Below are 21,198 nucleotides of genomic sequence, written 5' to 3'. Positions count from 1 at the left end.
GCCAAAATTGAACAATTAAACATCTGCGCTTACTATGGCCTTGCAAAAGTACTTCAAGATCTTTTCAAGCGTCACATTAAACCTCAAACTTTAACATATTTTGCAGCGTTTCATGTGACAGACCAATGACATCTTAGTATTGGAGATAACTTCTGGTGTGACCAGTCATGGAGACTCAACTACCACCAGTTCTACCTACTTAGTCTACAAGACAAATACAGGTTTGTCAGAGCCGTAGGATACCTCATTCAGTTTTCAGACAACCGGGCTTCAACCCTCGCTGCAGGAGAAACATCTCGCTCCCACATTTCCTGAACCGAACTGATGACATGAGGGGTGACCGAGGAGTGGAAAGTCGAAACCACACGATCACCACAAGGACTGCAACGAAGATAAGACCCCGCAATAACGTCTTAATGAACCAAAGGAAATGAGTCGGGTGCAGACAGTAGAGCCTTACAGATGTATGAGGGGAAGTAACAAAGAAATACCCAAGAGGAAGACGATCCCTCTGGTGGGACGAGCCCTCAGGAGGGTGTATTCCCTGGCACACACAAGCTTCCCTGGTCTCCACCACTCAGTGTGAAAGTCATTGACTGGACAGGGACTCTCCCTGTGTGACCTGGAGTCCAGGACCGAAACCCCGTTTCTGCTCTGCCCAAATACACATCATCACTGGACAAAGTGAATGTAATCGCTTGTTCTATGGTCCAGAGAAAACTAACAAAATTGAAATGAAGTCAAAGCAAAATCGCTCTGCCCAACCGAAACCCGGGTGGAGCAAAACCTCTGACAGAAAAACAAAGCTGCACGGTGAAGGTAGCGAAGCTCACGTTGTTACCCGTTGTTACTTGGTGAGGCATTTTTTGCCTCATCAGTCAACAACAAGGCAAAGGAGATGGAGAAAGGAGATAGAGGGGTGATTGAATGAGTCACGCGTCGGGTCCGTAAACTTATTTTGTGGGAAACCATGGAGAAATTGACGTTAAAGCCCAGGAGCCTGATCTTGGAAGACTCCATATAAGGAGCACTGATTTGCTTTTGCCAAAAATGAACGTATTTCATGTGAGACCGTAAATCTGTGGAACATGCAGCAATAATCTGCAGCTCATTTTCCGGCCTTTAGACCCAGAGCACCCAGACATAACGGTGTTGCGCCATAACGAGATTTTGGCTGGAAATATTAGGTTGTCCTGCTGGTGGACAATATTTGCCGTCCATTTTATTATTATTTTTAATCTTCCAGATATTCGACCAGCCGTGCTTTCTGTCATTGTATCCAAGCCTCCTGCTCTGCGTAGCTGTGTGCTTGTAAAAAGCAGGTGAATATTAATTTATGGTACGTAAAAGATCGGCTTTGATCAAGTACGCAGGCTGTGCATGAATATTTGCGCCACATGCCTGAAGTTGCTGCTTTACAAAGAAACTGCATCCATTTGTAGCCGCAGCACACATTTATTGCTTTGGACCCGACTCGATGCCTTAATTTCTGATTTAACCACAAAGCGTATGATGTAACGCTGACAAAATGCTGTAGTTATACAGTCGATCGCTGTAGCATTCAGCTCTTTATCGGCCACAGGCGTTTATCCAACTTTTACATTTTTCCAGACTCTGTTTGCGTTTTGGCTCCATTCTGGATGTTCTGGATAAAGTACGTCATAATTTCAGGTCCCCCACTGACTAGTTTAACTGTTTTCCAATATTAGTTTTCGCCAAATCTCAGCGCATTTGCAACGATAAACGCCGACTCTTTGTCAGAGGTTCACGTCCTTCAGGTGAGGGGATTTTACTATCCTGTCATGACGTAGTGAGTTTTAACAAATATGTAAAAGTTACCTGCTGCAACTTTGAGTCATGCTAAGCCAACATGTGTCTGCTGCCTGATAGGCAACTGGAAATCATAAAAATACCTCCAAAAGGAAGTGGCTTTTCTACATTGCATTAAACAGCAAAACAATCTCTACCTGAAGCTTACATGTGGCCATGTAGGTTGTATGAGTACAACTTACAATGAAATGTCAGGACGTTCATAATTTGCATTCCACCTGCATTCACCGAGGCCTGTGATGAATCAGCAAAGGGCGTGAAGACGCTCGGCGTTGTTGTGAATGACTGCCTGGGCTTTCCCCGTTCCACTGAAAGGGGAAGTGGGACGGAGGAGTTTTCATTCATGTTCTGTGACGGCCGCCTGAAAGCTGCACCCGGCCTGTCCGCCATCTTAATTCTCCACCATGTGAACAGACCGCTCGCATAAAACAAAACAATAAACAAAACCCAAAACTGTCGTCCTTCGTGTGAATTTATTACGCAGCGTGAAGTGAAACTAGTGGAAAAAGTTGCCAGATAGAAAGTGAATGAGAAAGATTTGGTGAAACCAAACGAATGAACATTTATAGAAAGCAGGGAGAGCAGCAACATGATGTGTTTGAAGGTGTAATGGCTGCAAGGAGATTCCCACAGGTTACCCAAAAAAATACTGAGTTTTTCTTGAAGTTATCGTGGCAGGAAGTTTGTTTGTGTGAGGATATAAATACATATTTTACCTCTGTGAAGGTAGTTTATGTTAGAAAACAAAGAAAGAGAAATAAATCTTGAGTAAATAAATATAAGCCTCATTTTAGATAAAGAATAAAACAGATCATTTTAATTATGTGGACTAAACAAAGTAAAACACACAAGTATTGCTGGAAGTATTCAGCTAAACAGAACCGATATCTTAAAAAATACGGCATCCAGATCAGGAAGTAGAAAGACTCTGACAGACAACTTTAAAAACCAGAGTGACTGAGATTAAAAGGAAGAGCACAGTGGTCAGTGCTGGAAAAACAAAAACAGGTGGATAAACAGAAGTCAGTCACATGTGATGAACTCTGAGCAGCAGTGGGAATAACAAAAACTCACCATCAGTCAGAATCTCAGAATCTGTACCCAGCATGTCAGAAACCAAAGAACAAATCACGTTCGTAGGGTCTGAATAATTTAAGACTTTGACTGTTTTTGGCTGATCTTCAGTATAAAGACAGAAAGTAAAAGAAAAAAAAGTAAATCGTTAAAGCCAAGAGAAGCATTTGCTGTCCTTGGTGTCTTAAAACAAAAAGTGCATCTAATTCAGAGTAAATTTTTCTCAAACAAAACAGCTCAACTCTAATGAAATGTCCAAATCAATTCAGTTCAACGAAGGAAAATCACATTTTGTCAAAACTCATTTACACATCCTGTGGATGGTGGCAGCGTGGGCAGGAAGGACCTCCAGCAGCAGTCAGTTTCGCAACGAATCTGAAAAGGCCTCTGACTGAAGAGTGTGTCTGTCGCACACAGAGCTGGACGATGCGGCTGAAGAACATGTCAGGATCTAAAGGTTCCATATCAATATTGATCATTATTTCTCAGCAGCTTCGCGGCACGTTGGCGAAACATGAAACTGCTGCTGCGGCAGTTACTCAACAGGCTGTTGCTAGGCAACCAAAGAGTGAGTGAGATGATGCCACCAACCTTTCTTATTCCTCTGCCTACATCTCCCAGAATGCAGAGCGGTTCTGGATTGGAGTTGAGTGAATATTCCATCAGATGTATAATCTGTTGATATTGATAACATGCCTATCGTGATACATATTGTTATTGATTTACGGTACAGCCCTTGTCCCACATGCCTGTCATGACATGCTAACCGTTGCATTGTGAGAGGCGACGTTTCAAAGTAGCATGTCTTCGGTGACGACAGTTTCTGGCAAGCAGCTCTAATCCCGCTCATTTGTTTTTGCCTCTTTAAATTTCAGTCTGTTAAACACACTGATGGTCGTCTCTATGTGTGAGACTCTCCTTAAAGGAAACGCTGCATCTCTTTTATTGCAGCCATTAGCTAGCTGGCTACAGTCTCCATTACTCAGCCTGGCTCAGCTACCACATCTTTGAAGTCTGTTGGTGTTTTTAATCATCCACTGTTTTAAGCCTAATGAGGTTTGTGTGCTTTAAAATGTAGCACTGCTGCCAAAAGACGGACCTCTACAAACTCATTGATCAGTTTTAACTCCAATGTCTTCGATTGGAAGCCGGTTAGTTTATCAAACCACGAATAAACTCCGTTGGCGGATCAGTTCCCAGCGCGGACTCAAGAAACAATAAGATCTGAAACTCTGAGTTGAGTTTGACTCAGGAAGTAAAAGTTCAGACTGACTTGATGTCGACGACGTCGTAGAGGTTCTTGAGGAAGTCCGAGTCCAGGTGGTTGTGCTCTCCGGTCAGCGTGTGGAAGTAAACGATCACATACTCCTTCACTGTGATGTGATCCATCACATGGATGAAGTACAGCAAGGCCTGAATGGGAAACACAAGCTGATTTTTAAAAGCCCTGCTCTTTAAAACAGGAAGCGAAGAGACGATTGGGCCCAAAACTGCTTAGAAGATTTTTAAAGATACCTTTTCGAGGTCAATGAGGGTCACTGGGATGTTTCGTCCAACCACCACCATCACCGTCCTGCCGCATATGTCCACACCTAACAGAAACGTTAGAGAAATTCGCTGGTAAAAGTTTCACCATCAAGAATCTGTCTCTTCAACGCGTTAACAAGCTCTACTTAAGCTTCTCTATAGTTAGATTTATTTGAGCCGATACCGCTTTCCCATTTTATAATATCTGTTGGTTTTTCAGTGAAGCAGAGAGAAGCAGGCTATTCATTTTTATTATGTTTTATAGTACCATCTCTCCTGGATTCAATAAATCAGAAGGTACAAACAAATATTTTGCTATCTGAAGTTCTTGAACAGGAATCAGAACTGAGTCAAATCAGGACGAGCAGCTCAGTCATCAGAAACTGGCCACACAGTCTCTGATCGGTGCATTTTTAGTAATTTATTATATCGTTTTGTTTTTTCTCTGAAGAGGAAAACAGATAAGGCAAGAAAATACATTATGATGTGGCTTTTTATTAGCCAGAGCAGAGCGAACATGAAAAGTTCTGCATCTGTAACAACATCGCTGTGGAAAGCCGAGAGTCCGTCAGCGTGAAAACAGACCGGCCCGGTTATCAGCCACATCAAACCACCGACTTCATGCTTGAACTTCGTGACACGTCTAAAACTATTCTGAGAGCAGAGTTTGCTTAAGTCCAATTTGAATGCATGTTTCTGTTCTCGGGTTGCAGAGTGACAGCGTCTGCAGTCTCACTGAATTCGCCACAAGTCAGCCAGGTTTGACAACAAAAGAAATGAAACAAATGACACCTAGGAAAACAAAAACAGATGATGTTACAGATGATGAAGCAACATGCCGCCAATCATTTAGTTTTCATCTACTTGGACTTCCTGCTATTTGAAATCGAATAGAAAAGCAACTTTTTGTGCTACTTGGTTGCTTTCTCAATAAAAAGTGAAAAGGAGAAGAAATTCAGCTTCTACTATAACCATTAAATATTAAAATGTTCCTCATTTAAAAAACATAAATGAATAAAGATGTCATGTTGAAAAAGGAAATCCCACAGCCAGATACAGGACTGTACAAAAACAACATCATCAGCGCCTCCTCCTGGTGACAAACAGCAGCTGCACCTTAGAAACGACAAACTCGGTTGATCTCTCACAAAACCACATTAGAGGCTCTGGACCACAACACACACACTCTACACACACTCTACACACACTCTACACACACTCTACACACACTCTACACACACTCTACACACACTCTGGTTTCACTCACTGACAGCATGCAGAGGAAAGAGGCTTTAGTAACTGGCTGAAGGTTTTATCTGGATTCAAAGTGTTTCCATTCAACAAAAAAGTTCAAACAAAATGATTTTAATTCAAGCAGAAGGATCGTGTTTGTCTGAGGTTTTTATTCAGGGTTCCTATATTTTACATATCTAAATCCAATATTTCTACTAACTTACGTTTCTAGATCCTCATCCAGTATTTCTGATAACTTTCCATGTGAATATATAATATTGAGGTAGAACTGTCAGGTCCTACTTATGGCTGTCACAATTAGCAATTATTCAATTCATTAATAATTTCCATTCTAATTATTAGCATTTTTGTTGGACAAAATACTCTGTAATTTCATTTACAGAGACTCCATAAGACATTTTATGTATGGTTTCGGTTGCAAATAGTTTCCATTTCCTTTTTACTGTTGTCGTGTTTTATTTTGGATATGTAAAATATCTCCCAGCTAAATGTTGTGTACGAAATTAAAGTTGCTCATCTTTCATTATTATGGCATGTATTATTTTAAAATGGTCTCAAAACAACAGTATTATCGTTTATCGCAATCATTTATCTGTTATGGTGACATCAAGTCACACTGTAACGAGACAATGAAGGCTTTTGCTTCAACCATCTGTTTTAAAATCCAGAACTCTTGAATTTTTCCCAATCTAATATTCAGGGATCTACACCAAATGTGATTCGTCTCTCAGTTTGAAAACTTCTGGAGCTGTTTTGTGTGAAACACTCCTAAAAAAGTAGCAATCTGAGAGCTTTTCATATCCAAGAACCTCATGAACAGTTCAGCCTGAATGTAAAGCTGTTCATAGAAAGAGCATGAAGAAAAAAAACAACTCTTTACTGACGTGTGTTCAGTTAGTCAGTAACACTAATGGGAATGTTAACCTTATTTTTTGCAACTTTGAGTTAGTCAACATTATATTTGGGTAAAATACATGTAGGTTTGAAGTTGTAATGTGAAACAGTTTAAATAGTCTTCAAATGCAAAACATGAGATGATAATTGGCTGCCTAGGGATGTTGAACAGTCGATACTTTAGCTGCTGTAAGCAGCAGCCGCCTCTCCCACCTACCAGTCTGATATAAGGCTTTCAGCGCAGCGATGTCCGACAGATCCTCCGCTCTCGCTCGACACAGCCAGCGACTGTAGCTGCAGGACCCAAACACACACAGAAAGAAAAAAGATGCTTTTTGTTACACAGTGAATGTAATGCAACCAACACCTGTGCAGAAACATAACCGCCGTGTAACATCTGGTAAAACCGAGGCTTTCTGTGAAGTGGTGGCTGATGCTGGACGGCTTCAAATCATCTCTGCTGCGGTTTGGAGGAAATCAAAGCAGGTCGTTTAGTTCGGTGGTTCTAAGTTACACTGAAAACTCTGACAGCCCGTCTGGGATTCCTTCTGAGGCATTCTTTCTTTTTTTACACCTGCTTTTGCACTCAGTAAAGTAATGGTAGCAAAAAATACAAGTACAGACGTGTAGAGAAATTTTCCAGTTTTCTGTTTGCCAATTTCTTTACAAGGGTTATAAAGCATTTTAACTTAGTGTAAACTTTGTTTCAACAATTAAATTTCACAAAACACTTTCCATGAAATAAAAACTTCACTGGATGAAAGATGATCATCTGTGTAATAGACCCTTAATATTACTACAGTACATTAAAGAACAAGCTGTTTGTTTGCGCCAATTTATTTTTGAGTATCAGAGGCTTTACTTGGTATTTAACCTGACTGGTGCATTAATAGCTGCGTTCCCATTAACCACAGAATTACAAAAATATATTTGTTTAATGGAAACGTGGCACTTCTGAAAGAAGTCGTGTTTTTCAGAAAAAACCTTTTGTGAGTTTTCAACCGTATCAAAATTAGTGTATTTCACAAACTGCAACAGAAATGCTTTTTCTGCACCACACATAAATGCACCAGACGCATCAATAACCCTCTTCAGTGTGGAGGTTGTTACTGTGGGAGGACGTCCGTGAGGTGTTTACAAATAAGTCAGAGAAACTTCAAACAGTGTAAGGAGTTAAAGAAAACTGTTTTCTGTCAAGGCTTGTCAACGGTTTGTTTTTGCCGCTACGGTAGAAAGCATGTTGTCTTCACTGCTGTGCACTTTGAACTCGACTTGGTACATTCTGTCAGAGTGACCAACAAGCAAAGTGACTGCGAGAAAAGCTTAGTAGAAAACTGCCAGAGTAAACTACAGCAAAGTTTATCCAATCTACTCTTTTGCGTTTCCAACCTCTGTCTGGATTTGGAAATATTGGCGGCTTTGTTGGAAATCTCACAATTAAGACAAGAGAGGCATTTTCAGGGGAATAAACAGAAACAGTAATGCTAACCAGGCTAATACAGGAGTTTGAATATCTGTTTTAAATTAGTAACAACCTGTTTCACAGTAAATGCTTTCTTACACACACAGTGTGACATCACCTCTAATTATAATGCAAATGATTAATGACCAGTCATGGCAAGAAGACAGGCCAAACTGTAGTGAAAAGCAGCTATTTATAGTTTTTCAGAGAAATCTGAATAATCTGTGACAGGCTCAAGATTTACAAGAACTAGAGATTGGAAATTGATCATAAATCTCTATTCTTATCTAATGGGATATATTTAGCTGGAGACATGCATTTCAGAAACATTTCCTTTGCTGGGACTCTTACTTTCTCTGGTGCTGTTTTTGTATGGCCGCCTCAGACATCTGGCCCTGCAGGATCAGCTTCCTCTGCTTGTCCACGTCGCCCTCCATCCGAGCAAAGGCGTGATTCCCCACCTGACCCAAATCCAGATCCAGGCTCTCCTCTTGACACTCATCTGGACAAAAACAGATCATACTCGGTTCTAATGCAGGGTTTCTGCAGGTTTCACCAACTTAAATTCAAGACTTTACAACCATTATGAAGGGCATTTAAGACCCGTATCTCCACAGAAACGCACAAACTTCATCCAGGTATGTTGGCAGCGAGTTAGCGATAGCCTCAACCGAACGGTCAGAGTGCAACTCAAAGTTTTGCCTAACAGAAAAGTAACATGACACTAAATAAATATACCAGATAAGTGGTCATATCAAGACAAAATTCAACTTACTTAAAAAAAAAAAAAGAATCTAGTACATTTTAAGGTCTTAATTTTAGATAAACAGATTTAAGACTTTTTAAGAACCATTAGGATTGTAATTTAAGACCTATATTTCCATAGAAACGTATAAACTTTGTCCAGCCAACTGTTGATAAAGTTGCTATCTTAGCAAATTAGATTAGCGGTAGATTAGAGTTAGAGGTAGCCTCAATCATCTTGAGGAGCGACTCAAAGTTTTGCTGCACAGGAAACTCCCACGAGGAAAAAAAAATGCACAGAATTTACTAAATTAAATCTAAGACCTGTGTTTAAAAAATGAATTTAAGACATTTTAAGCTCTTACTTTAAGTCTTTTAAGAATGCGTTGGACCTAAATGAGGCTCCTCACAGAAACAAAACCCCGTTCTGTGAGGGGACAGACTGAGATAAACAGTCTGTTTTCTGTTTATTTCCAAAACACAAACTTGCTTACCTCACTCATGTCAGAATATTTGCTTGTTCTCATGTATTGCAGTACACAGACGCAGATGTACATGACATTATTTGTGTGCCATTGGAGTCATGACCTCAGCTGACAGCATCCAGGCTCCGCTTCAAGCCCTCCTCCCCCCAAACCACATGCGATGCGAACATTTGATCAGCACTGACAGAGCCGTGTGTGTGTGTGTGTGTGTGTGTGTGAGGCTGCTGTTGGGCTTCCTCTGCAGTGAGCCTGCTTGCTTTGGATCCACATTCTGAAGCCACATCTCCCAACTTTGAAGCTCTGCGCCAGAAGACATCACAGCTCAGGTCAATCGAGACAACAGACTCAAGTTGGAAAACCTCACTGGCTGACAAAGGCTTTGGCTTTCACAGTCCAGCTCCCAGAAACCTAACATTTAGAACGCGTGCAGCTCCAGAGGTCACGCAGATTACCGAGTACATGGAGCTTTGAAGGCCGGAGCGGACCGGACCGGGGGCTTGGCTGATATTTTGTGCTTCTTTGACTCGTTTCTGTCAGGAGCAAACAGCTGCATATGCACTTTTCCTGGGATAATCGGGATCTATTCTTTCGAGATGAATTGAAAATGAATGTTTCTGTAGGAGCAGGAGAGTTTCATTTCACGGTGCTGCTGCGCTGCTCTCACTCATAAAGAAACCTTGCACGGTTACAAACATGCTCTGCTCTCCCTCAAATCAAACCCGCAGCATCCACTCCAGTCAGACTCGTTACATGAAAACAAATGAGTCATATTTCATCTTAATGTTAAACAGTGGGATTGAGTTTGCTGCAAAACAAAGAAGCTAGTAGCATCAGAACAGTTTAGCGATGGCTCCTAAATGATGTAACATTGACATTTGTAACGCGCCACATTCCTGGTTGATAAAGTTTATATTTTTATCTTATTTTCTGCTTATAGACAAAGTAAGTGAAGGATTTATTACTTAAACTAAATATATGTGCTTGTTTCTGTTATTTTTGCTACATTTTTCATGTTGGCATAGTTTTAGACAGAAATATAGAAGAAAGAAAAATCTGAAATTGTGACATGTGTTTGTGACCACAGGGGGGCGCTGGAGCCTTCGATCAACATTGTTTTTACTTCAATATCTTCAAAATCCAGGTTTGCAGAAAGAAAACTTTCTTAACATCAATAAATTTGTATGTTTTACTAATAACAATACAATCCTGTTAATTATGTATGGAGGACGATGCTAGAGACTCAAATTCAAAAGTACTTTATTGATCCCGAAAGGAAATTAAAAGAATATTCAGCCTGTTTTATCCTGATCACCTTTGATCAATGATTTGCAGCTAAAATACAGAATAATCTGATATTTTTCCTTCAATCATTAAATGCATTAATTGAGAACCTCCACAGTTTTACGTGTAGAAACCAACAACACAAACTTTAAAGCACTTTTTTAAATCTCTATTTTAACAAAAACCAGATAGAGTCGTATGCTTTCATGCATGAGTATAATCTTGTGATTTTTTTGGTTTTTATTGGATTCAAAACCATTAAGCTACCCAAAAATCTGCGGCAGATTTATTCTTTTGTGTGCAGTAAGACTTGGGAGAAGAAAGTTGAAATCCATCCAGAACTAGCGGCTCATTACTCAGAGAAAACACAACCAGAAAAAACCCATCAGTGAATCTCTCGATCTTTTCGTTGAACTTTATTTTATTTTAGACTAGAGCATCTAAAAACACATCCTCATTTTCAGATATCGCCGTTATGCGCTTCTTGTCCTTAAATAATCTCCACTTATCTGCTAAGCCATCATTAGTAAGATATTTTAGAGCAGAGTTTTTCTCAGAACTTTATCTTCAGGACATTATGAGAACAAGACGGTGAACCCAAAAGAACTGGACTACATCTTGTTATTTTTAGCCAAAACAAAAAAAGAGTCCAAAAGTCACAAATGATCTGGATATTAGACCTCAAAGCTTCATAAATGCAGGTTTGTAAAGTTAGACTCTTGCTGATAATTACTGTTTTCGATGAACGCAGTCCTGACTTCCCTTCTGCTCACTCGGCTTCATGCAGGAAACCGGAGATCTGCTTCCAGCTGCGTCTGCGTGAGATTTGTTTCCACTGTCTGACTGACACATCGAATTGCTTCCACACTTCATCCTGAGAAAGGAACATTTCTAACCCATTAGCTGTTGGGGTTGTGTCACTAATTTCTGGTTATTTTTTTTTAAGCCAAAATAAAAAAAAAGCCTACATCTGTAACATAAAAAAAAACAACATGTTTTTCTTGAGAGGGAAGACTGGACGCGAGAAAATATCAAATTGTGCATGCGTCAGCTTGTTCTGCTGACTTTTAAGCCAAAAGGAACGAATGTTTGATCTGATTCCGTTTCCCCAAACTTGATACCGACCGCCTGACAAATAACAATTATTTTTTTTCCTCTTTCCAAACGGATTGTTCTGCTCCAACGATGGGAGGACGTACCTTCCAGGCTGCCTGGTTTCTCTGCGATGCGGATCTGTCTCTCTGGAACCACGGGCTCGCCCTCCGAGTTGCCAATGTCAGCCGGGATGAGAGGAAGGCAGAGCCTCTCCTCTTCCTCGGAGCGAGGGTAGTACAGCGAGAGAAGCTTCTTGTACACAGACTAAAAAAACACACACACATTCATCTCAGTGTTTTTTCAGGTGTTTACAGACATTTTAGAGAGAACCGTTAAGAGATTTTCGTAAGATTGTCTATAAGGTTATTCACCACCTTTAGAAAAAAAAAAGACGATTCCAACAAAGTGCTTCAATTAAATTAAAAAATGCTCGATTTATCCCAAAAGGGCAATTAAATGTAACTCTTGAAATCCATGTATTTTCAGACAGTTAACATAGATGGTGATGCCGTGGAGATCCAGTAGCAGTCAGTCTCACATCAAATCTGAAGCAGCCTCTGACTGAAGACTGTTATGACCTGCAAACTGCTCAATTTCCAAACAATATCACACAGTGGTATGTAGAAGATAACCCTACAGAATAACTTTCTGAGAGCTTTTCTCACCTTCATTGGTAATTCATTTGTTTAGCATAAATTTTGCCTCATACTTTCTGATTTCAGGCAGCCATGACTAGCACTTGGACTGAATCTTTTCCTCGTCAGAAACTTTTCTATTTTGCACTCGCTACGCTAGCTTGAGGAGCATTTTATAATATTTTATAATAATGACTGGAAAAAAATCGATTTTATAAAAAATTATCAGATGCATTTTCTTTTCTCAACTTCCATCCAGTTCTCTGAGCCACAACTTTGAAAAACACTGTTCTGGATGACTAATTTGCTGCTCCGAGTGGTAAAAACAAAACCTCGTTGATACAGAAATGCATCATAACAACCGTCCAAAGGTAAAGAAGAAGCAAAAATCCCACCATCTGCACAGCATCCAAAAATGGAAGGAACAATTGTCCAAAAAGAAAAAAAACAACGGCAATGCCTCAACCAAAACAAAAACGATGAACAATAATTTACAGAGTCACTCCAACATGCTGACACCGTGTCTGAGCATTTAGACCAAACACAATTTCTAACACAGATTTTGCTTGAATGTATTTCTTCCAGTATTTGTGGATAATTCTGTAGCGTTGGTGCGTATCGGTGTCATACTGACCTCCTCTGTGTCGGACACGGCGAACACCACCGTGTCGATGCCGTTTCCATGGTTCTCCAGGAACCGGCGCACCGTTCCTGTAAACACAGCAAACCAAAAAAAACACGGTTATTACTGGAGGCATTAGTGAGATCAGCACACCAAACGAAGCTCCCGCATTTAAAACTTAACATTCGTTGTAGCTCGCCGTCATTAAATACGCATCACGACTTACATTGATGCTTGCTCACATAGGTGTTTTAAAATGAAAGTGTTACAAAGTCTATCAGTAATTCTGGCTGCAATGGATGTTTGGGCAAATATACCAAGAAGTCAGACCAAGCAACGCCTAGAAGAACTGCGAAAAACCCCAACTAGAAGTGGAGAGAGAGGCTTCGAGGAAAACTGTGCTACGTGCCGACATGTTTTTTCCACTTCAATCATTCATTCCTGTTGGGGTCAGAGAGGCCTGATGAGTCGCAGCTGAATTACCAGATCAATGCTGCCAACAGGATGAACTAACATTAGCTTTACTCAGGAACACAGATGTTGTTCGGCTAATACTAGTGAGTTTGCTAATTGCTGTTCCCATCCAATTCTCATGAGAATTTTGAGCAAAAAAAAACCAAAAAAAAGGAGCGTTTCCATCTACGGGTTTGGAGCGAATCAACCAGGCTGCTGCACAAAGCAAGATGTTATCAGATGTAGACGTTTTGCATGGCAGTACTAACGCCAGCATGGACCACACCTCTGAGGTTTGTGCCCCTGGTGAGGCAGAGACTCACCAGTGAGAGGGAGTGGTTGGTTATTTGGTAAATGTGTTTCCATCTCCCTTTAAGTGAGTCAAATCTTTTTCAGAAAAGCCAAAAACCACCTCAAGTTAGCGAAAAAACATTTTTTTGTGAAATTGAGAAAGTTATTTCAAATTTTGCCATTTAAATGAACCTTTTTTAATGCAATACTTCAAAATGCACATAAAAACTGTTGATGAAAACACAGTTAACGTAAACTAACAGTGTTTCCCTGATGTGGACATTTTCAGTCTGATTTAGATCGCCACAAACGGCCAAAACATTCATTGTGGAGTCGACTAGCCTGCTAGCTGTTAGCACTCAGATGCTTTCTCTCCTTTCCACTGAGCTCAAAGTCACATGACTTCTTTCCGCGACAGGTAACAGAACCAATACCAGTAACTTGTCACCGATTCACTCAATCCAGTGTGGAAAGTATTGGTGCCGCTGGCAGGTAGTGGTTGTAGTTTTTGGGTGTGGTTCCTTTTAAACTCTTTTACTTTCCTTTTCCTCTGACACAACATGTCCATTAAGCCACACGGCTTCGCCAGCACAGAGCAGAAGAAGAGAAGAGTCTGCGTTTCCCTCAAAGCGTTAAGAGACAGACGCTTCTGGACGGGCCTTACTGAAAGCGATGTGTGCAGCGTCCTCCAGCGGATAGCCTCGTTTGGTTGTGGTCACCACACAGAAGCCGACAGACGCCATCGACTGTTCTCTGCGAGGGATGGAAGAAAGAAACAAAAACATTTTCACAGGTTGGTTTGCAAAAAAGTCTAATTGCAATCAAACCTCAGGGATATTTTTAACTTATGCAATAAGTTATAAAATATAATAATGTAAATATAATAATAAAATGTAGTTTAGCCTCTCTGTCCGCCCACACAAATGAATCTCTTGGTGCCATTTTTAACTCCCAACAGGAAGTCGTTGTTGTTTTGGAGGATTGTGATTGACTGGCACAGTTTTTAGCTTTGCACTACATCGCCCCCTATGGGTTTGGCATGTTCAAAACAACGCTCGGTGGTGTAATTCAGTGGGTTTGTGTGGATGAACACTTTTCCTAAACCAATCCAGTACGATGTTATTTTTTCAAACAATGTGGCATATATTTTCATTTTTATAAAGATGCACATGTAGAAAGCCTAAGACTCTAATTTAGTAAAAACTAAAGGCATTTTAAAACAAGCAAAGTTTAAAAGGTTGTGTTTTTCTGAAAAGAGGGAACGTCTGAGTAGCTTTTCACTTTCTAACACTCTAATTTCTAAACTTTCTAAGTTTATTGTGCTTTCACTTCGACTTTAAAAGCCAAAACGGCTGCAAATTTGATTAATGATCCAACGCTTTAATTGTATTATTTCTGGAAGAACTAGATTTGCTTTCTTTAAAAAGAAAAAGAAGAAGCATGTTTATCGCACCAGGTCACATCTGTGAGGAAAGAAATGTTCAACAAAAGTGAAGGACTGGGTGTCGCTCCGGGCCGTTTCCCAGCCAGATGGAACCAGAGAGTGTTTGTGAGAGTAAGGAAGCTAGACCAGATCAGACGGACTGAGTGGCCGGTTTAGCTGCTGGGTCTTACGCTGCCAGCTGCATGACGTTCCTGTAGCAGCTGAACAGAGAGCTCTCCGCTGCGGTCCTGTACTTGGCTTTGTACTTCGGTCCCACCGTGTGGATGATGAACCGCGCCGCCAGGTTGAAGCCTTTGGTCAGCTTGGCCTCGCCGGTCCGACATCCTGCACACAAAATACACCAGATACAACTTCTGCTTCACAAAAGCACAGAGATTCACCGTTTTCCCTTCTGATACCGACACCGATAATCCGATACAGGAAAGCAGCGCTAAATTGACTTAAATCGTTTCTTTTTTTTTTTTAAAAACAGAGAGAAATAAATAAATGTACTGAATTATTCTTACTATTTAATAACTCTGCACCGGTACAGCACACTTAAATACACCAATAGCTTCACAGGCCTGGTGAAGCATGTAAAAATAACACAACTTTAATCTGTTGAGTCAGAAGTATAACAGCCAATGTAAAATAAGTAATGAAGAAACTGAAACAACAGATTGATTATTTTGGTCAAACGTAAAAATAAACTGCAAAATGTCTCAAACGGTTCAGAAGGTGCAGTTAGGAATCCTAAATATGATGTAAAATAAATGATAAAGCACAGAATTAGACTGAATAGATCGGCCCTTAGAGATCGGTCACATTCTCAACGATACCTGATCTGGAATTGTTTTCGATATCGGGATCGATAATATTAATATCCGGTCGGTGCATCTATTTTGTGTTGGTCTATCACATAAAACCTCAACAGGACTAAAATAAGCTCTCCTGGCCTCCAGAGGTGCAGATCTCCATATGAAGCTTCTGCCTCTTGGTTTGTTTTCATCCTCTCCGTTGCTCTTCCTTCCGGCTCTACCTTTGAGTTTCACGAGTTCTTCCCTCAGTTCAGGCCCGGCGAGCTGATGGATGCTGTCCGACACTGGATTCTTGTCGCTCAGTGACTCGTTGCTGGTGTTCACAATGGCAGTGCAGTTCAGCAGGGCGACGTCCCCGGTGCTGTGAAAACAAAATCAAAACAGTCGTTTCGACTTCCTTTGGACAGTCAAGGCGTGAAGATTCAGTCTATCCTGACCAAAGGATTATTAAACATCTCCTCATGCGTGTAAAGAAAGGATGAAAAATGACTGCAGAGGAAGGGAGAAAAAACATCTTTGCATGGGGTTTACTAAATTGATTTTAAGAGGTACAAACAGTTCTGATTTAATGACTGCACACCGTCGTAGTGGACATGAACTCAACGTTGCGTATGGGCTTTTAATGGTGCATTTTTTACCAGCTATTTTTCCAGCGAGCAATGACTGCAACACACATGTTCACTGATTTTTCCAGTTCACAATGTCACATTTATTGTGTTTTTGCTCTAATCCACACACACACCAAGGCTCAAACATATGTGTACATTCACAATAATGACTTTACTGGGGCGTCCTGACACAAATCTTTAAGATGAGATTTACTTTATTGAACGCATTTTGAACCAGGTGTGATTTGAGAAAAACAAATATTCAAACCTGTGGAACCGACTCTTTTTGTTGTTGTTTGTTTTAAGCACATTTCAGTGCAATGTGGCGTAAACAGAATAGAAAAAGAACAGGTCACAAAAATGTGAAAAGCCCAAAATTAACATGATATTCTGACCTCCAACTTGACCTTCTGTTCCGACCAGAACGGTGAGTCAATTAATACAAGAGGAAATTAAAGCAGAAAAAGTAAAAAAAAAAGATGGAGTGAATCAGCAAAGAGGTCGACTCTAATAGCTCCAAAGAGAGAAAAAAATTAAAAAAGTGTCACACAGGCCAAACGCCGTCACATTCAACCATCTACACAGTTTATCAGGCAGATTATTTCTCATTTAACTATTTACTCTGTAACTCAAACGTACAGAGAAAACCTATTGATCTGACAGACTCTGCAAATGCAGCAGCAGAGATTAAGCGTTTGTGTAAATGTTGGAGTTTTCTAATCACACTCTGGTTCTCTAAACGGTCGGAGTGAGCAGCAGAAGGAATCCGTCCTGCTGACCTCACAAAGAGCCGCGACACATAAGCTCGTTTTAAGAGGTCACAAGCTAAAAGGTGCCACGGCCCGCGGGCCGCTGGTTGCTGAGCTCTGGTCATGTTACTGGAGCAGGAATGTGCCTCCTCCTGCTGGGGGCCGCCGCAACAACAAGGCTCCTACAGAGAAGCTGCTGCAGTCAGTCAGGCCCCGGGGACGTGATGCGGTCGTCCTTAAAGCCTTTAAAAGTGTCCATTGATTCTAAACCGGTCCGTGTGAAACATGGAGAGGTGCTTTAAACTTCTCACACAAACTAATCTAATTGAGTTAGTATTGCCTCCTGCCTCAAACTGCAGGAGTGTTTAAAAAATGTTTGGCCCCTTATGAATTTCTTCATCAAGTATGAAAACATGTCACATTCTGCAGATTTTTCATTTAACCACTTAAACTTATTTCATACAACATTACGAATTTGGCGAAAACAATATCAGCTCCTTATGTAACGAGTATCCTGAATAAACCTTTACAAGAGCAGTATTTTTGTTTATGGGGCTAAGTTTGCTGTGACATGCAGCCGCAGCAGGACTGAAAAGAAGCCAAAAGCAGTTTATTGTCACTTTTATTATCACAATAAAAAAAATACCACAAAATATAATCAAATTTTAAAATCCAGGCCACTCAGCCCTGACTTTTACCACCTTACCTTTGCTTTTAAAACAGGAAGTCATGTTTATAGTGCTCCCTCTCTCACACACAGTGTGACATCAGCCCTGCAACCGCTCATGGCAGGAAGACTACAATGTTTTTGGAGCAGTGCTACAAATGATTGTGAAACTGAGTCTTCCTCTTAAAGATTTAAAAAGCTGGAACTGACTTCGAAACATCCGCTAGGCGAGTGGTGCAAAAACTATTTCGTCCAGCAGTTTATACTCAGCATGTCACAGAGAACTGCAGGAAAAATGCTAAAATACTTTTAAAACAATGCTAATATTAAGTATTAACAGCGACATGGTTACAACACAGATCCTCCTGTTATCTGCGTTTGCAATGTGGTTTAGCGATGAGTCCAATCTGCTAATAACATGTCTATGATCCCATCAGCCTCCTCTCAGGATTTCTGATTCATTGTGTCCAATCACAAAGGCCTGGACTGAAACGGTTAAACAATAACAGGGTGAAAAAAGCCCAATCGTGACCAAAGTGCTCACAGGACTGATAACGTGTCTGGTGTTTGTCTCCAAGATTAATCAGGCCATGACAACAGCTGTGTAGTGCCTGGTTAAAATATCTCCTTACAATTTGTGATCAAAGAAACACCTAGAAAACTCTGTACATTTTATTGCTGGTTTATTTTGAAAACTATGCTTCCATTTTCTTCCATCTCGTACTGATCTCTTACTTTACGTTTACGTTTCTTATACAATTCCAATAAATTCATTTTAAAAAAAAAGTCTTATAATATGACAAAATGTGAAAAATTGAAATGTGAATCTTTCAGTGTCTAGCGATTCGATTCGGATATTTAGGGTCACGATTCGATTACAATGATTTTTGATTCTTAAAGTTTTTGATCCAGAAACGACTTTCAATTCAGAAACCATTTTTTATTTTCCAACAGTCGAGAGATTCTGTTTCTTCTCCTCTTGCCTTTGACTGACAAGAGGAAAAGACGATGTAAACAAACAGAACATTAATTTAAAACTATTTTATAAAGCTCCATGATGTATCAAATTCCATCAGTAATTTAAATTACCAGTACGAGGTTAACTTAGCCGTCAGTTTTTCTTAAATAATAATTAAAAAAACTATCGATGAAATATTCAAAATATAATTTTACAAAAAATTAGGAGGACAAAACAAATCGATTTTTGAGTGTTTTGAATGAATTCAGAATTCCCATTAGATGGAAACGTGATTCTCTATAGAATCAGATTCTTTATGCGAATCTGGTGAAAAAGCAGTTTGCAGACTTTACATTAACCTGTAAACAGATTCAGAAATGGAAGCAGGAACGACCTAAACTGAGGCTGGAAAACACAACAGCTTATATATATATATATATATATATAAAAAAAAACTGCACTCTGCAGCGAGAGCATGAGGAAACACACGAGTGACTCACAAGAGGATGATCTTGCGGTTGATGTCCGGTCTGAAAGGGAAGGGCGAGGGAAAGGCCTCGTGGACGAGCGGGCCGTCCCCCTGGTCCAGCGGCGTCTCCTTGGTTTCCTCACTCAGCTGCTGTTGCCACACCGGAAGGGACTGGATATCCACAAACTGGGAGCGAGCCCCCAGAGGATCCATCCCACCCCCCACTGACCGGCGCTGGAAGCTCGGACGGCGTCTCCGGACAGAGGAGCTGCGAAGCACATGGAGCCGTTCTCACCAAAGTGCTAAACATGCCGCTCAGTGACTTATGATCTACATGTCCGTTTTGTTCAACATCAAAGTCCATTAAAATAAGTCTTAAATCATTTATCTTAAAATTTGACATGAGTGGGGGAAAATGTTCGTTTATTAAAGTGATAAAAGAGTAGCTTGAAGCAATTGGAAGAACGTGCTCTGGTGTGTAAAGACAAAAAAATTTTAAAAATTAAAAACAGTCATGCTGTGGGGTCGATTCTCCCAGTGGGTTCTCTCTGGGTACTCCGGTTTCCTCCCACAGTCCAAAAACATGGCTGCTGGGTTGACTGGTCTCACTTTAACACACTACAAATGATTTGTGTCTGAGGTGGAAGTTCACCATTTATCTGAAAAACAACCCGAGCATAAACCCTACTGAGAATCTTTGGACTGGAAAATAGATTTTAAAGAATCGCTCCTTCCAGCCTGACGGAGCTTGAGCTGTTATGCAAGAAGAATGGAGACAAACGAGACGAGTAATTCTGGGATGGACACACCCCTAAAGATCCGGGAAGGCTGAACACGAATTTATTCGACTATTTTTTGGATTTTACTTGCAATACTTGTTGAAAAGCACCGATTTGATACAGATCGTTGCATCCTGAGGGTTAAAAGTTAGCAAATGAGAGAGGATTCAAGAGGCTATGGTTACTTTTTTTTAAACTATTATAAGAATTTTATAATTTAATTTGGATTCTCGACTTTTTATTATTATTATTTTTGTTTAATTAAATTGTTGTAGTAGTTTTGCGTCTTTTAAAATAGCTAAAATTAGGGAAGGTTAGGGTTACAATCGAATTTAATTTGCAAAGTTCCTTTAGAATTACAGCCAATCAAATCTAGGCTAATACAATACCAAGGACATTAGCCAAAAAAAAAAAAAAACCCAGCAAAATCCAAAAGAGCAGGAATTTATACTTGAATTTCTCAGATTATAGATTAATGTCCATTTTCTGTGATATATTTTTGAGAGAGCAGTAAATAAACCAATCAGAACTCTCTCTATTAGTAAAAATTAATAATTAATTAATAACTGTCTCAAAATGCTGTAGTTTACACTTAATTATTCAGAGTTGAAGAGCAATGTTTCTGAAACATTTAGCATTGCTGTCCAGCTGAATCAGCAGACACCTACCTACCGTGTCCACGCTAAAAATATATAATAAAAATGCATAGAAATATTACACCAATACCTTAAAAGCTCAGGCGGGATTGTTGTTACGTTCAGTCGTCATTTTATTAAAGAAATTGACTCCAACAGCAAGAGAAACTGAGCTAAAAAGTCCCCATGACCATGGTTCACTCACTTAGCAAACATGGTAGTAGCAGAATAACGCTACGACGTACATCGAAGCCGTAGCGTACCAATAACATCCGGTTGGGAAATTTCAAAATAAAAGTGACCAAATAGCAAAGGAGAATCAGTGAGATTGTTTTCATTTTTGTTTTTCGGTCTTTTTTATTTCCCCCGTGAAATTTGTTAGTCAAAATATATTTTCATCTATATGTTGAAAATATATATGTTAAGATATACTTTCAACAAATAT

The 21,198-nt window shown here is 40.1% G+C and overlaps 1 protein-coding gene across 3 annotated transcripts in view; it reads right to left on the bottom strand.

Moving 5' to 3' along the window:
* gdap2 (ganglioside induced differentiation associated protein 2) overlaps positions 1–20,998 on the bottom strand; it is a 28,436-nt gene extending 7,438 nt beyond the window's left edge. For 2 of the 3 annotated variants that reach the window (XM_016660923.1, XM_007572502.2), the window contains exons 1-11: positions 20,845–20,998; positions 19,371–19,607; positions 16,110–16,249; positions 15,262–15,415; positions 14,312–14,400; positions 12,916–12,992; positions 11,751–11,910; positions 8,393–8,543; positions 6,797–6,873; positions 4,420–4,496; positions 4,178–4,317 (exon numbers count right to left, since the gene is read on the bottom strand). In XM_016660923.1, the coding sequence (XP_016516409.1) occupies positions 4,178–4,317; positions 4,420–4,496; positions 6,797–6,873; positions 8,393–8,543; positions 11,751–11,910; positions 12,916–12,992; positions 14,312–14,400; positions 15,262–15,415; positions 16,110–16,249; positions 19,371–19,552 (1,247 nt within the window). In that variant the 5' untranslated portion in view covers positions 19,553–19,607; positions 20,845–20,998. The remainder of the gene's footprint in view (positions 1–4,177; positions 4,318–4,419; positions 4,497–6,796; positions 6,874–8,392; positions 8,544–11,750; positions 11,911–12,915; positions 12,993–14,311; positions 14,401–15,261; positions 15,416–16,109; positions 16,250–19,370; positions 19,608–20,844) is intronic. The other variant, XM_016660924.1, reaches the window with a different exon arrangement.
* Between the last annotated feature and the right edge of the window lie 200 nt (positions 20,999–21,198).

The sequence above is a fragment of the Poecilia formosa genome, unplaced genomic scaffold (genome assembly GCF_000485575.1).
Source record: "Poecilia formosa unplaced genomic scaffold, Poecilia_formosa-5.1.2 Scaffold302, whole genome shotgun sequence".
NCBI classification, from domain to species: Eukaryota; Metazoa; Chordata; class Actinopteri; order Cyprinodontiformes; family Poeciliidae; genus Poecilia; species Poecilia formosa.
This window is presented reverse-complemented; position numbering and strand designations above follow the sequence as displayed.